The following is a 16,733-nucleotide window of genomic DNA, read 5'->3' as shown; positions in this document are numbered from 1 at the left end:
GTACATTCACATTCTTGTCACAGCCTGCCGGCTACTGGAAAACCTCCTCGCTGACCTCCCTTTCTCCAGCCTTTCCTCTCTCCAGACCACGTTTCACTAGCCCGCCTGGGTCACTTTGCTACAGAATCGTTCTGAACCCATCTCCGGATGCCTCACAAACCTTCAACGGTCGTCCATCCATCTCCACATGAAGTGGAAACTCCTTCCTCGTCGGCTTTAAAACACGCCAACGGTTCTCCCCCTACCCTAGGGTGGTGAGGCGTCCCCTAGGTCCAAAGTGAATTTACCCTGTGGGCTAGTCTGAATGGGCTTTAGGGCAGTAATTAAGTGTCGGGCCAAATGCCAGTTTAGACAAGCGCCTGTGGGATTTTATAATGGCTTCCAACACCTAAGAGGCCTTGGCTTTTACAACCTCATCTGAAAGTGCCTCAAGCTGTGAGTTTGGGCAGCCCTCCAGGGATCCTACTCTTTGTTTTTATGCTATTAAGTGCTTACTATGTGCCAGGCGCTGTTCTGAGCATGGGGGCAGATACAAACTAACCAAGGTTGAATATAGTCCGTGTCCTACATAGAGCTCACTGCTTTAATCCCCTATTTTAAAAATGAGGGAAGGGAGGCCCAAAGGAGGCCTCTCCACCCTAATATTAATCAATCTTATTTATTGAGTGCTTGCTGTGTGCACAGCACTGTACTAAGCACTTGGGAGAGTACAATACAACAGAATTGGTAGACACATCAAGTTCTTTCCTGATGGGGGGGCCTGACCTGAGTGCCGAGATGTCACCTGTCATCCCAGGTGGTTTTGCATTCCCACCACAATGCAGTTTAGGGAAAGAGCGACAGTGGCTATTAATAACTGGGAGATAAACGGTGGCTCCGACTTCCTGCTCGGTCATGGTTTTAGGGAGAACACGAGGGAACCTCACTTGACAAATGCCCTTGTGGGGGTCAACGAAGGAACAAACTACTGAAATGCCCAAAATATAGGGCGGGGGATGTTTCTAACCCTCTCTATGCCTAGGACAAGGGACGGGCACTGACGCAAAAAGGACATAGGAGAACGGTGGTCAGGAGATGCAGGAAATGAGCTGTTAAAATGGAGGAACATAATAATGATAATAATTGTGGCACTTGTTAAGCGCTGTGTGCCAAGCACTGAACAAGCACTAGGGTAGATACAAGATAATCAGGCTGGACACAGTCCCCGTCTCACATGGGGCTTATAGTCTTAATTCCCATTTTAAAGATGAGGGAAGTGAAGCCCAGAGAAGTGAAGTGACTCGCCCGTGGTCACACAGCAGACCAGTGGCAGAGTCAGGATTAGAACCCAGGTCCTTCTGACTCCCAGGCCTGTGCTCTACCCACTAGGCCACACTGTATGAGGGTTGGAGACCCCACCAAGTTTTGTTTTAGCTAGAGGACCAGATCTGAAATGTTTCTCTGCCAATGGTTTCTGTCAATAATAGAGCTTCAAAATGTTTCTGATGGCACAAAACGGGGTCAGGGTGAAGGGGCATGGTGGCACAATTACTGCAGAGAAAGGGGCTACGGGGGATCAAAATCACCACAACTGTTGGACTCACTTGAGAAGCAGTATGGCCTAGTGGAAAGAACCCAGGCTTGGGAATCAGAGGATGCTTTTCTGTGCCTCAGTTTCCTCAACTATAAAATGGGGATCAAATAAGTGCAGTATTCACCTGAGAAATAGCACGGCCTAGTGGAAGGAACCCGGGTTTAGGAGTCAGAGGACTTGGGTTCTAATCCCAGCTCTGCCAATTGCTTGTTGTGTGACCTTGGGCATCACTTTCCTCAACTATAAAATGGGGATTAAACTCCTGTTCTTCCTCCTACTTAGACTGTGAGCCCTTTGCGGGACAGGGACTGCGTCCAACCTAATAATAATAATAATGTTAGTATTTGTTAAGCGCTTACTATGTGCCGAGCACTGTTCTAAGCGCTGGAGTAGACACAGGGGAATCAGGTTGTCCCACGTGGGGCTCACAGTCTTAATCCCCATTTTACAGATGAGGGAACTGAGGCACAGAGAAGTTAAGTGACTTGCCCACAGTCACACAGCCGACAAGTGGCAGAGCTGGGATTCGAACTCATGAGCCCTGACTCCAAAGCCCGTGCTCTTTCCACTGAGCCACGCTGCTTCTCTAATTAACAAGTTAACCTAATTAACTTGTATCTATGACAGCATAAAATCTGCAGGAAACAGCCCAGATAATGCAGCCTAAGAAACAATCCCTAAGGTCCTTCCTGTTATTAAAAAGGAATTCTCCACAGAATACAGAGTAGAGGCCGATTTAATTCACCGAAATCATTTGAGCTAGAAGTCAACAGCTCAGGAGACAAACAGTACCAGCAACAACTGGGGAAAAAGAGCACAAATATGCATCCATTTGGCAGGGGACTCTAAAGACGAGCCATGGAATAATACCTGTAGATGGAAAGCAGTCTAAATATAAGCAGAGTGTTTTGGGTTTTGGGGTATAAAATGGAGACAGGCACTTTCACAGATTGAGCAAGAAGGAAATTGGGTCGCAAATCATCTGCCGCCTAAGGAGGGAATATACCGCTACCTGAAAAATCCCATCGACTCCTGAAAATTCATTTCCTCCAGGAAATGTTTTCCAATTAACCAGAGTGAGATGCTAAACACCACCCTATATCTTCACCTCTGGTCTAGAAATTTAAAAATCCAAAGGACAAGAGCCAAGAAAAGGATACTACTACATGGTGGTATCTTGCACAGGGCAAGTCTACTTTCAGGGATTATTTTCCCACTTTAAACAAGTAATTTGGCCCATATATTTGGAGAGCAAGACAAATTTTTAGGCAAGCAGAGTGAAGAAAGAAGACTGTAAGAACTAAAGCAATACTATTACCTGGCCCCTCCATCAACAGTTTATCCAGGACAGAGTACTTACTGTCCCTCTGAGTAAAAGTGTGATGGTTACCCTCCTTGCTAACTGGCACAACGGTCACCGTTGAACCACCTGACAGCCCTGATTTTTCCTCTCTATAGGGACATCGGCCAACCTGTCTTTCGGGCTCTTCCTTTTACCTTTAGGGTAGTCTTCCTAGCCCACTTCTGCCCTGGGATGCTGAGGAAAAAAGGTCCTGGGAAGTGGGCATGAGAATTTGCATGGTTTAATAGGCCTGAGTGCCAGAAGACCTAGGTTCTAATCTAGGCTCTGCTTTTGTCTCCTGAGTAACCTTGCTCTGTACCTCAGTTTCTTCATCTGTAAAATGGAGGTTAAATGCTTGTTCTCTGTCCTTGAGACTGTGAACACCATGAGGGAGAGGGACTAGTGCCTGACTTGATTACCTTGAATCTTATTTGGCACATAGTGAAGCCTGAACAAATTTCACTATTATATATATATATATAATACACACATATATATACACACACATATATCTTGATTAGCTGTCCTATTGAGCACTAACTCATGAACGTATCTTTTCTTTCTTCCTCCTGTTTGAATACTATTTTAGAGTCTGTCTCTCCTGCTAGACTGTAAAGTCCTGGAGGACAGGGATCATGTCTTCTATATTATATTCCCCTAAGTGCTTAGTACAGTGTTCTAAACACAGAAGGCCTTCCATGTATAGCATTGATTTGTTGGACATAATGTTATATTAGGGAGACAATCTGAATGACAGAGAGATGTTTGTTTATTACCAAGGAGGCCTGCCTTCTGCTAACAATAGAGCAGGAGTGGGAGCTGAGAAATAGATTTGATTGGGTACATAAAAAAGCATGGTTATTACCAGCTTTATAGTAAAGAAGTAAGTAAATAAAAGAGAATAAGAAAAAGCTAACACATTAGCAGACTAGTTTACAGTACTGCTCAGGAAGATACCTGACCAATCAGGAAAGATAACTTGCAATTTCATATGGGGAGAGGGCTGATTTAATTCCTCAAACCAAACAGACTGCACATATCCAAATGAATAACAAAAATAAGAGTTGTAAACCCTACTTTCATCATACCTTTAAGCAACTTAAAAGTTAGGAGTTATACTTTTCAAAATAGTATTTTTTAAAATCCCAACTGCACTGCCTTTTAAGGCAGTTTGAGGTTTTGGAGGTGAAGGGCTTTGAAATTTGTGACAAAGAGCTTTTCCTAGATTTTTAAAGTACCATAAAAAAAATCACTTATGAAATCCATTTATCATGAGTCCCTGAGATGAATTACAGTGGTTTCCTGGATACCTGTTTGTCTGGAAAGCTGTACTAATGTAAACTGGTTGTGAGAACAGGATTGCAAAGACAGGGAAGGTGAAAGAATGCATACATGGAAGGTGAATAAACAGAGGGATTTAAACATGATACGTTTCTATATATAGCCTGTCTGTTTAGAATTTAACACTAAAACCACCAACTGAACACTTCATGAACAAAACATTTTCACAGAACATAGTTCCAACCCTGGAAGTTTAAAATAAAAACGACAATGATATAAAAATCTCGACACTAACAAATCTAAGTCTAGATCTACATCAAAATCGATCTTCTCTCTGAATTTGATCTCCCTCTCTGGACTGTGAGCTCATTATGGGTGTGGAACATGCCTACCGTACCCCCTCAAACGTTTAATTCAGTGTTTTGCACAAAGTAAGCACTCAATAAATATCACTGATTGATTTGAAGAAAGGGAAAATCGGGAACAAAAGAATAGTTGAAAAACTATCATACTGTGTCAAGGTTACAGATGGCCTAGTGGCAAGTTCACGGGCTTGGGAGTCAAAGGATGTGGGTTCTAATCTAGGTTCCGCCCCTTGTCTGCTGTATGACCTTGGGCAAATCACTTCACTTCTCCGTGCCTCAGTTATCTCATCTGTAAAATGGGGATTAAGACCTCGAGCCCTACATGAAACAGGGACTGTGTCCCACCTGGTTACCGTTTATCTACCCCAGTGCTTAGAACAGTGCTTGGCAAATAGCACTTCATAAATGCCATAATTATTATTATCTTTTAAAAAGATTTGGAAGCCACAGGATTCTTTCATTAACTCCTTAACCAATTTCAGTACTGTGATGGTTAAAAACTGCTGACAATTAAAACAAAGGATCTCAATGATTACCTTTCATATTTACTTTTAAGCTTTTAAACTAGAGGGCTTTTTCAGCATTATTGGCTACTGTTAGCTAACAGCTTGAATTTTGCAGGCATGCTCTTCCACTACTGAGTACAGGAGGGAAAATCGTAAAAGTCAGGATTTACAACATCAATGGAATGATCTTAACTCAGGTTTATAATACCTTTTCACCTCCGTATTAGATGAAGTACAACTCTGGATAAATCCTGCCCAAGCTTAAATGAAGATTCACCTTTAAAAGGTAACAGCCCCAGTGACATTGACATAACGACCAGGTGGATATGAAATCAAGAAGCATTAAAGGGCTTCTTTTGACAAATAAATGACTATTTCAATCAGCTGCCCGGCCTTAAAGAGGCAGGGTTGGTATCTTTGGCAGATATGGATGCTCATACACAGAACATGAGATACAAGATTTAGAGTCAGTTGGAAAAAAGGTTGTTTTGCCCTTTTTTTAAAAAAAAAACTACCAGCATGATTTCACTTCATCTCATCTATTTTCCATCCCTTAAAAACCTCTTCTCTGCTCTCTGTTGCCTATATTTTTTCATTTTCCATCCACTAGTCTGAACACTTTACAAAATTTTGTGAGAGGATGCTTATTTGACAATTGTATAGCCATGTTTTTTTCCCCCTTTGTGCAAAGGTTTATTACTAAGAACTACACAATACTTTGAAGCCCATTAAACTGATCCTAATACTTTTACTGGGATGAATTCCAAAGCAAATTTAGTTGAAGAATGATCTCCTACAGGTTTCTCCAGTAACAACAAGTAATAGAAACACAGTGTGCTGTGGATAGAGCACGGCCCTGGGAGTCAGAAGGATCTGGGTTCTAATCCCAGCTCCATCACCTGTCTGCTGTGTGACCTTGGACACATCAATTCACTTCTCTGTGCCTCAGTTACCTCATCTATAAAACGGGGATTAAGGCTGTGAGTTCCATATGAGAGATGGACTGTGTCCAACCTGATTATCTTGTATCTGCCCCAGCGCTTAGGACAGTGTCTGGCACATAAGCACTAAGCAAATACCATTAAAAAAAAAGAAAGCATCTACATGGCAAGTCTAGATCGAACTGCTCAAAAATCTATTCCGTTCTACAACCACAAAAAACTGGGAAGACTTGAGCAGGATTGAAGGAGGGGGACCGCAGTACAAGGTTCATCAGGATATGAACTTTGGACTCTCACTATAGAGGAATTCAAGAAATGTAATAACAGATCGGGAAGATTAACACATTTGGAATGTGCATATGGACGAACGTTTACAATGACCATTAAGTTGGGAAGTATTTTGAAAACAAACTCAGGAGGGAGAGGGGAAGAACAGACAATATTTGGAAATGTCAATAAACAGGAAAATGAGCAGTTGAGTTCTAACTTAAGGCTACGTTAATGGAGTGAAGTTGGTTGAGTGACAGGGAATACCTTGAGGCACAAAAGTGTAGTGGGTGAGAGGGGGGATACTTGAGTAAAAGTTTCAGGGTAAATAAGAGCAATTAATAAATAAAGCATTTGAGTCATTGCTTATTTATGACTAAACACCCAATGCCTTTTGCATGAAAATCACAGAAAAACAAAAAGCACCTTCAAACTCCGAGTAAATAATGAATGAACTAGGAAAATTGGTCTTTAAAAAGCAAGCTCCGGCCAACTTGTAGAACTTCAACAGTAACACCCATCTGATGAGGTGCTAAGATTAAGGTCCTGGAGGATAAGACATTCTAACCTGCCCAATTTCCCAATAGTTAATAACCCACAGACAACACCCTAAGGTTAATCTTTTGGAGACTGATTCGATGGAGCACATAATCGGGTCTCTCTGGTTGGCACGGCAGCAAAGGCACTTCAGAGACCAGGCAGTAGGCAAGTAAGCACGGAAGGTATTTAAAAAAAAAAAAAATCATCAGGCAAAACAAAAGCTTTTGAATTCCACATCACTCTCTAATGCTCAGGGGAAATTCCTGTCTATTAAAGACAAAGGGAAGGACAAATAAAAGCCCAAGGATTGATGGCCAAAAATGCTTTCTGGGAAGTCATGGTACACTGTGTGTTCTACAGTGGAAGCACACCTTTCCCAATCCTGACCTTCAAGGAAATGAAGCAAGTATTTGGCTATTTGTACTTCCGGGTACAGTGGGCGCTTGACTGGCAAGGAAGAGAGGATGATAGCGGGGCTGTGCAAACCACTAGCGCTAAAATCAATTCCTTCACACAGATTCTCGGTACTAGGACCGAAGCTTGTTCGCCATCGAGGGGAGCCCTCCATCCTCATTGTTTTATGGATGTATAGGAAGACAATCTACATCGGTAACTTCACTCCAAATATGTGCCCTCCAACACCATGAGTATGAACCCAAGACGCTGTTTGGGGGGGAGGGTGTGGTTGTGTGTAAAGCATTTGAATTAAGCCTTCCTCACTACTGATCAAGCAACCACGTATGTACCTACCTTCTGCTCTTGTACCTCAAATACAGTTTCATGCACACTGCATGCAAAAAGCGAGGTAGGCAGATCACTTAAATCCATCATCTCTTCTAAATCGTCTTCATTTTCACCAAAGATCATCTCTTCTTCCTCTTCTTGGTCACTGCTATAGAGATCTGATTGGCTGTCACTCCAGGATTTCATAGTGTCTCTTAGCATGGTCCTCTAAAAGCAGATCTCCCTGTCACGCTTTTTTGGTTTGAATACCCGAGAGGTCCCAAAAGCACCTGCTAAAGAAGAAACAATAATACAAGTTCACGATTAACCAATAAATTACCAATAAGTCCCATTTTCTTAGGTCAGCACATCATCAGATTTATGCTAGAAAGTGAAAGAGAAATGAAAATTTTCAGTTGAGCAAAATATAGGCTCACCTAATTTCAATCCATAAAAACAGCTGCAATTTCAGAAATTATGATGTTGAATAGGATGCATTCTATTAGCAAGACAAGGAGTTATGGCTAGTGGAACGAACATAGGCCTGGGAGTCAGAGGACCTGGGTTCCAATCTCAGCTCTGAAAGTTCACCTGCTGTGTGACCTTGGGCAAGTCACTTCACTTCTCTATGCCTCAGTCTTCCCATCTGCAGAATGGGGATTCAATATCTATTCTCCCTCATATTTAGACTGTAATGTCCCATGTGGAATCTGATGATCTTGTATCTAACTCAGCGCTCAGTACAATCCTGGACACACAGTAAGAGCTTAAATACCACAACTGAACATCACAGTTAGCAAGAGGTGAGGAAAACGCCCCTTTCTAGCAAATCTGGAAGGAAACAACCAAGCGAAATAACTGGTGTGGTAAAAGAGTTTGCCAATTCGGAAACCAGAGTTGCTTCTGCATATTTGTTTGGGGCTTTAACTTGTCACCAACACTGAGAAACTGGTCCACACGTCCCACTGATTCATTGACCATCTGCAATCATCCATCAGGGATGTGATTGTGTTGGCTGGTGATTTCATTCTCTTAATCAGTTTGTTCTTTTGAAGAACGCCCTGACAGACAGATGAATGAGAGTTGTATATCGTCAGCCTTTTACATTTTGGTTTCTTAAAATAAAAATCAGCCAATAAGAGCGGGTCCTTTTTTAATGTATGTTTTAGCTCTCCTTTCAAAGTACTCCTTGCATTCAAGTGAGACAAACCAGAAGCAGAGTAAATCAAAAAGCCTGAAATGTCAGTGAACTGGAATCCAAACCCAGGCTGCCACCAACCTGATCTCTGAGGGGGATGAATTAACCAGGCCCAACGTAAGGCAGCTGGTCGGCCACAGAATCAGTCAATATAATCATCATTTTTACTGCTCTATTTCTAAAGTCATACAGTAAATTCAACATTTGGCTTTACCAAGAAAGATCCTGTGACTTCTTTTTAACACTCATAAAATGTCACTGAATTTTGGTACTTTCAGCTTTATTGTTGTGTGGGACAGACATATGCCCCATTTGACACCTGAGGTTGGAAACACACCAAATTCTGGATGTTTTGATTTCTTTTGGTTTAAACTTCCACTGTCCCCACCCCTTAAAAAAAAAACCTCAGCAAGCAGGAAACAATACCTGAATTTTTTTTTTTTTTAAAGATTCATAGTATCTTCATTTCCTGTTTTCTCCCTTTAAGTCTTTAACCCTGCAGTTAAAAGATGAGATTTCAGTGATGAGATTTCCATAATTCATGGATTATTGGCCCCATAGGTTGTTACAGTTTCTTCAAGAGGCTTACAGGCTATTGAATCTAAGTATATTTTCCAACCGGATTCCAAAGTACAATGGCTGAAAATAAAATTGAAGTGCAGTACTCAAACAGAGAACTACAGAATTGACATAAAGACAGCGTATGAGTGTTTTAGGTAGTCTAAAGTTCAAGTGATCATGAGATTACTCCCATAACTGGTGAAACTGGTGTCCCCACAATAACAGTGTGAACACGCATCTCCAAAACATCCAAGTCCCTGCAACAAATGACACCAGAAAAACATGTTTTGTACACTTGGGATCAAGCACGAATGCCAAAATAACTGTGCTATGAAGTTATGTGGCTCACCCTTGAAAACTCAATTTACATCATTATGGAGGAAAAAAGGAGCTAGCCAAGACCCATGCTCCCAAGTTGACCTTTGCCTTGCTTCCATTTTGTATTAGCCACGAAAATCTTGAAAGAGATTTTTAAACTGACAAACAGCCTTTTCAGGACAGATTGTCCCTGATTGAGGATCTGTCACCGTAGAACACATTAGATTTTCTGAATCCGATGAGTGCCACGTCTTACAATAATTTCCTACCGATGCTGTAATTGCTGGTTATTTGATGGGAGATATCAGTTGGCTCAAATATTGAGCATGCCACCCAGGCTGGTTGGGGTAAGGAATTAAGCGATTGTTAATCTGTCAGGAGTGAGGGCTACTATCTTTTCCCCCCATTACAAGGGGACAAAGATCAAGCTGCCCCTGGCGCCATTTGGGTGACTCAGGGGCAGCTTGGCTAGACAAGAGCCACAGGTCTAAACTGCAGTTCTTTTCTCCAGTTTCTCCAAGCCAAGGACTGAGCGAACCAGGGTTCAGCACCTTTTTCCCTGCCAACTGTAGCTGTGATCTAGCAGGGTGTAACATCACACGGACCATGAAATGACGAGAAAGACTCCTAAGGACATTGTCATCTGTTAGGCTACCAAATCTTTGAGAGAAAAAAAAATTCAGGCCCCTTCTGCCTGTACATGACTTGCGAGTTTAAGGCCGGGAGAGAAGTTACCTTAAGTGATCCTAAATCCTCATCAGGGACAGTCTTTCCATTGCTAAACACTGCAGTGACCTTTTGGCTCTAATGAATACTTGTGATGATGGATGAGGAAGGTCAGATTCACAGAAACACACAACCAGAGCGTGAATGTCCTGACGAATAGCACTCTGGTCTTTGATGGGCCCACAGTGCTAATACGCAAATCTGGCTGCCAAGTGGGATTCTATTTTGAGCTCTATCCTTGTCTCCTTTCAGAAGAGTCTGTGTTTCAGTTGCCTTGTCTGTAAAATGGGGAAATTATCTACTTCGCGTCACAGGGATGTGGTGAAGTTCACTTTGGTTCTACTACAAACTAAGAAACCACCTCTTTATTATACCACTTGTAACATCCAAGTCTTCCCTTCTAACCCTTTCACTATATGCCATTGCATGGTGTAGCGGATAGAGCACGGGCCCGAGAGTCAGAAGGTCATGGGTTCAAATCCCAGCTCCGCCACCTATCTGCTGTGTGATCTCAGGGAGGTCACTTCTCTGGGCCTCAGTTACCTCATCTGTAAAATGGGGATTGAGACCGTGAGCCCCACGTGGGACAGGGACTGTGTCCAACCCAATTTCCTTGTATCCACCCCAGAGCCTGGTTCAGTGCCTGACACAGAATAAGCGCTTATCAAATGTCCACTTATTATTATTATTTTCCCCAGAGGATGTACAGGGTCAGAGAAGGTAAGTGAAACAAGCCAAAATTCACATTTGGTGGGAAGAGGCTGAAATATGTGGAAAAAAGGCAGCATTTAGATCATCATTGGACATCAATTATCCATGATTTCTTGGTGTCCCATCTCTGCATTAATAAATGGAAAATTGGTGGTGCTGATGTTACAGACACTCAACGCTTTCTTAAAACTTGTTCAATATAGTGGTATTAGTAAGAGAGGGTGAAGCAGAGTGGGACAGAAAAATCAACTGGCAAAGAATGAATGAAATTTTCAGTCAAGTCTCTAGGAAATGGAAAAGACCTCAGGCATTTGGTTATCAATCCCCTGCTACCTTTGACAACTCCCCCCTACCCGAATTAATCTCTGGAGTCTGCCTACCATTGCTTTGTCTTATCTTATTCTGGGGACTTTCATAATATTCTTTGGGATATTCCACCAATAAAAATAATAAAAAAAACCACCTCTCTGCTCTGTAACTTACACACTCTCAGGGAGGTTCCGGGGATACACGTAGCCAAACATAGTCAGTAAACAGGAGGGGTCTAGATATAAATGGAAAAACCCCCAAAACAATTAAATCAATAAAATAAACACACATTTCTGCCTAAGTGGTTTCTTTCATTCAATTACTCTTCTGCTTTTCCTACATAATGTCTTTTGTCCTTCCCCAAGAGCTTAGTAGAGTTCTCCGGTACAGGAGGTGCTCAATAAATAGAACTGGCCTGATTCATTTTGAAATGTCAGAGAACCATAAAAGTTTTAGAGCCCTCTTTAAAAAGAGCACCTGATTTCTCTAAAAGGCTTTGGAATCTCTTCTGAAACAAGATAATGGTACTTTAACAGTGAAGAGGCACTGGAATTCAAAGTAAACAAGATTAGCTCCTCCCTCCCACTTAGACTGTGAATCCCATGTGGGACAGGGACTGTGTCCAACCTAATTAACTTGTATCTAACCCAGGTTTTAGAGAAGCCGAATAGTGGATAGAGCATGGGCTTGGGAGTCCAAAGGACCTGGGTCCACCACTTGTCCCCCGCGTGACCCTGGGCAAGTCATTTCACAGCTCTGCGTCTCAGTTACCTCATCTGTAAAATGGGGACTAAGACTTTGAGTGCCACGTAGGAAAGGGACTGTCCAACCTGATTAGCCTGGATCTACCCCAGTGCTTAGTACAGCACCTGGCATATAGTAAGTGCTTTATAAATACCATTAAAAAAAAGAACGGGGCTTGACACACAGTAAGTGCTAGCCAAAACCATAATTATTAGCTGCATGGCTAAGAGCTGGTTTTCAGCCCTCTCTGTTCCTCTGCATCACCAGACAACTTGGGACCACTTCAAATACGAGGGATAAAATGTACCCACTAGAAAACAGAATAGATTGTATGATGGATAAACATCCAAGGAGTACGTGAAACTAAATCCAAGGTTGTCTTATTATAACACGAAGTACTCAGCCCAAGTTAATCAAACAGAACCTTAAAAAGAATTGTCTGTACATTATATGGTCATAACTACAAATAGGAGCAAATTGCTGCTTTTTCAATCTTTTATGCACTGCAAATCACTGCAAGCAACCCCAGAGATGTTTTTTTGTTGTTTTTTTTTAGTACTGTCACCAAACAGGTATTTTTAGTGCTGGGTATTTTGTTTTTAAAAATTTTCCTATAGCATTATATTGAAAACATCTCTGCTAAACACTCACGATTTTGATCTGAGACATTCAGAGGGGTCTACGTTACTGATGGGTTTAAGACCAACAGAACCCACGTAATCGAGGGACAGAGTCGTTGGTGATGATCCAGAATCATCTTGGCCGGGTAGACAGGCCAGACACTGGATAAGTTAATCGTGAGCCCTCACTGTGTGCTGAACACTGCATTAAGCTCTTGGGAGAGTTGGTGGACATGTTTGGAGGCAGATATGCAAGTTTTAGGAAGTTACCGGATAAGTAGGCCAATTGGGAAAAACCTATCAACACACCTTTCCAGCTTGCAGGAGCAGGTGAAGTCTATTAATTATTATAATTTAATTTAAATTGGGCCTTGGAGGAGAGATGAACTGACTGTTCAGAAAGCAGCTCTCTCTTGCAGCCATATCCAATCTACGGTTGGACACCAGGAAGCCAGAGGAATCATATTAATAATAATGATGGTATTTGTTAAGTGCCAAGCACTGTTCTAAGCACTGGGGAAGAGAGAAGGTTATCAAGTTGTCCCACATGGGGTTCACAGTCTTAATCCCCATTTCACAGATGAGGGAACTGAGGCACAGAGAAGTTAAATGACTTGCCCAAAGTCACACAGTGGCTTTCAAGTGGCAGAGCCAGGATTAAAATCCACTCCCAAGCCCGTGCTCTTTCCATTAAGCAACGCTGCTTCCCCATGGGGTGGTGGGGAGGGGAAATCAATCGATCAATGGTATTTACTGAATGCTTACTATGTGCAGAGCATTGTACTATATGCTTTGGAGACAGAACAATGAAACAGAGTTAGTAGAAAGGGAGAGTTGGGAAAAGGGAGGCTGGACACTGATGAGCAAACCTCTTGACCTCAGTGACTGCGGGAAGCTTTCCCACCCGATCCCCACCTCCTCTCCCTGGGTTGGGGGTCTCCTTCTTCCTTGAGCATGAGGCTGAGAAATCTGCAAAAAGGCACATACAGAAATTCAAGACTGGTGTGGGAGGCAGCAACCCCAGCCCGTGGCTTAGTGGAAAGAGCCCGGGCTTGGGAGGCAGAGGTCGTGGGTTCTAATCCCCGTTCCGCCATTTGTCAGCTATGTGACCTTGTGCAAGTCACTTCACTGGGCCTCAGTTCCCTCATCTGTAAAATGGGGATGAAGACTGTGCCCCCACGTAGGACAACCTAATTCCCTTGTATCTCCCCCAGCGCTCGGAACAGTGCTTGGCACATTGTAAGCGCTTAACAAACAACATTATTATTATTATTAACCCAGGAATAGCTGAGGTCATTCAAGAGGCAGCACTGCCCAGTGGGTAGAGCCCGGGCCTGAGAGTCAAAAGGACCTGGGGTCTGTTGTGTGACCTTGGGCAAGCACTTCACTTCTCTGGGCCTCAGTTACCTCATCTGTAAAATGGGGATTAAGATTAAGCCCCATGTGGGACAACCTGATTAGCTTGTATCTCCCCCAGTGCTTAGAACAGTGCTTGGCACGTAGTAAGCGCTTAACAAATACCATCATTATTATTATTCTTCTAAACCCGGCCCCGCCACTTGCCAGCTTTGTGACTTTTGGGCAAGTCACTTCACTTCTCTGAGCCTCGGTTCCTTCGTCTTTGAAAGGGGGAATTAAGCCAGTGAGGCTCATGAAGGACACGGACGGTGTCCAACCTGATTAGCTTGTATTTACCCCAGCGCTTAGCCCAGCGTCAGCGCTGAACAGCAGTGTAGCCTAGTGGCTAGAGCCCAGGGCCTGGGAGTCAGAGGACCTGGGTCCTGATTGGGGCTCTGCACCTAACCTGCTGTGTGATCTTGGGCAAGTCACTTCACTTCTCAGTCCCTCACTGGCCTCATCTGTAAAATGGGGATGAAGAGTGTACACTCCAGGTGGGATCACCTGATGACCTTGTATCTCTCCCAGCGCTTGGAACAGTGCTTGGCACCTAGTAAGCACTTAAATACCAAAATTGTTATGATTAACCCAGGAATAACTGAGGTTATTCAAGAGGCAGCACTGCCCAGTGGCTACAGCCCGGGCCTGGAAGTCGGAAGGATGTGGGGTTCGCTGTGTGACCTTGGGCAAGCACTTTACTTCTCTGGGCCTCAGTTCCCTCATCTGTCAAATGGGGATGAAGACTGGGAGCCCCACGCGGGACAACCTGATTCCCTTTTATCTCCCCCAGTGCTTAGAACAGTGCTTGGCACATAGCGTGCTTAACAAATACAAACATTATTCTTATTAACTCAGGAATAACTGAGGTTATTCAAGAGGCAGCATTTCCCAGTGGCTACAGCCTGGGCCTGGGTGTCGGAAGGACCTGGGTTCTAGAGAAGCAGTGTGACTCAGTGGAAAGAGCACGGGTTTGGGAGTTGGAGGTCATGAGTTTGAATCCCTGCTCTGCCACTTGGCAGCTGTGAGACTGTGGGCAAGTCACTTAACTTCTCTGTGCCTCAGTTACCTCATCTGTAAAATGGGGATTACCTGTGAGCCTCACATGGGACAACCTGATTACCCTGTATCGACCCCAGTGCTTAGAACAGTGCTCGTCACATAGTAAGCACTTTACTAATGCCAACATTATTATTATTATCCCAACTCTGCCACTTGTCAGCTGTGTGACCTTGGGCAAGTCACAACTTCTCGGTGCCTCAGTTCCCTCACCTGTAAAATGGGGATGAAGACTGGGAGCCCACGGGGGACAACCGGATTCCCTTGTATCTCCCCCAGTGCTTAGAAGAGTGCTTGGCACATAGTAAGCCCTTAACAAATACCATTATTCTTAATAACCCAGGAATAACTGAGGTTATTCAAGAGGCAGCACTGGCCAGCGGCTACAGCCTGGGCGTGGGAAGGACCTGAGTTCTAATCCCGACTCCGCCACTTGTCAGCTGTGTGACCTTGGGCAAGTCACTTCACTTCTCTGGGCCTCAGTTCCCTCATCTGTAAAATGGGGATGAAGTCTGTGAGCCCCACGTGGGACAACCTGATTCCCCTTGTATCTCCCCCAGCGCTTAGAACAGTGCTTGGCACATAGTAAGCGCTTAACAAATACCAACATGATTCTTATTAACCCAGGAATAAGTGAGGTTATTCAAGAGGCAGCACTGGCCAGCGGCTACAGCCTGGGCGTGGGAAGGACCTGAGTTCTAATCCCGACTCCGCCACTTGTCAGCTGTGTGACCTTGGGCGAGCCACTTCCCTGCGCCTCCGGTCCCTCGTCTGGAAAATGGGGATTTAAGCCCGGGAGCCCAAGGGGGGCAAGGCCTGCGTCCAAAGGCCATTTACCTGACGCCTCCCCCAGCGCTTAGCGCAGGGCCCGGTCAGCGCATCCCACAATCAGCATTCTGAATGAGGACCGTGGAAAATAAAATAAAATAAAAACAAAAAATGTGAAAAAGCGAAGGGACTGACGTGAGGCGCCTCTTCCCCCCGGGGCGGGCGGGTCTCCTCAGGAGGGGAGGAAGGGAAAAGATGAGGGGGTGAAATGGGGGAGGGTCTTGGGGCGACGTCCAACTCACCTCAACTCTCTGAGGCGGCGGCCGGGTCGTCGTCGCTGTCGTCGCTGTCGTCGCTGTCGTCGTTGTCGTCGGGGCGCGGCCGCCGCCGCCGCCGCCGCCGCTGAGGGGAGGGAGCGGCGCGCGCGCCGGCGCAGCGCGCGGGGAGGGACGGCCCATCGCGCACGCGCGAGCCGGCGCGAGCCGGCGCGAGCGACCGAGCGCGAGGACGGCGGCGCGCGGGCGGGCGCGAGCGAGCGCGCGAGGCCCTCGGGAGGGCGGGAAACACCCCCCTGGGCCGTGCCGAGGGACAGCGCGCATGCGCGACCCCGCCCCTCCCCCAGGACCCGCCCTTTCCCCCGCCAGGTTCATTCATTCATTCGATAGTATTTCTTGAGCGCTTACTAGGCGCAGAGCATTCATTCATTCGATAGTATTTCTTGAGCGCTTACTAGGCGCAGAGCATTCATTCATTCATTCAATAGTATTTCTTGAGCGCTTACTAGGC

General features: G+C 44.6%; 1 protein-coding gene across 3 annotated transcripts in view; it reads right to left on the bottom strand.

Moving 5' to 3' along the window:
- The window catches only part of RCAN3 (RCAN family member 3), a 28,858-nt gene extending 12,509 nt beyond the window's left edge, over positions 1–16,349 (bottom strand). Inside the window, exons 1-3 of one of the 3 annotated variants that reach the window (XM_039914284.1) lie at positions 16,250–16,329; positions 9,163–9,232; positions 7,566–7,831 (exon numbers count right to left, since the gene is read on the bottom strand). In XM_039914284.1, the coding sequence (XP_039770218.1) occupies positions 7,566–7,760 (195 nt within the window). In that variant the 5' untranslated portion in view covers positions 7,761–7,831; positions 9,163–9,232; positions 16,250–16,329. Of the gene's footprint in view, positions 1–7,565; positions 7,832–9,162; positions 9,233–16,249 lie in introns of all 3 variants that reach the window. The other 2 variants (XM_029080503.2, XM_029080504.2) reach the window with 2 other exon arrangements.
- Positions 16,350–16,733: the final 384 nt, after the last annotated feature.

This window comes from Ornithorhynchus anatinus, chromosome 16 (assembly GCF_004115215.2).
Source record: "Ornithorhynchus anatinus isolate Pmale09 chromosome 16, mOrnAna1.pri.v4, whole genome shotgun sequence".
NCBI classification, from domain to species: Eukaryota; Metazoa; Chordata; class Mammalia; order Monotremata; family Ornithorhynchidae; genus Ornithorhynchus; species Ornithorhynchus anatinus.
Note: the sequence above shows the minus strand (reverse complement) of the source record. Positions and strands in the feature narration are given on the sequence as shown.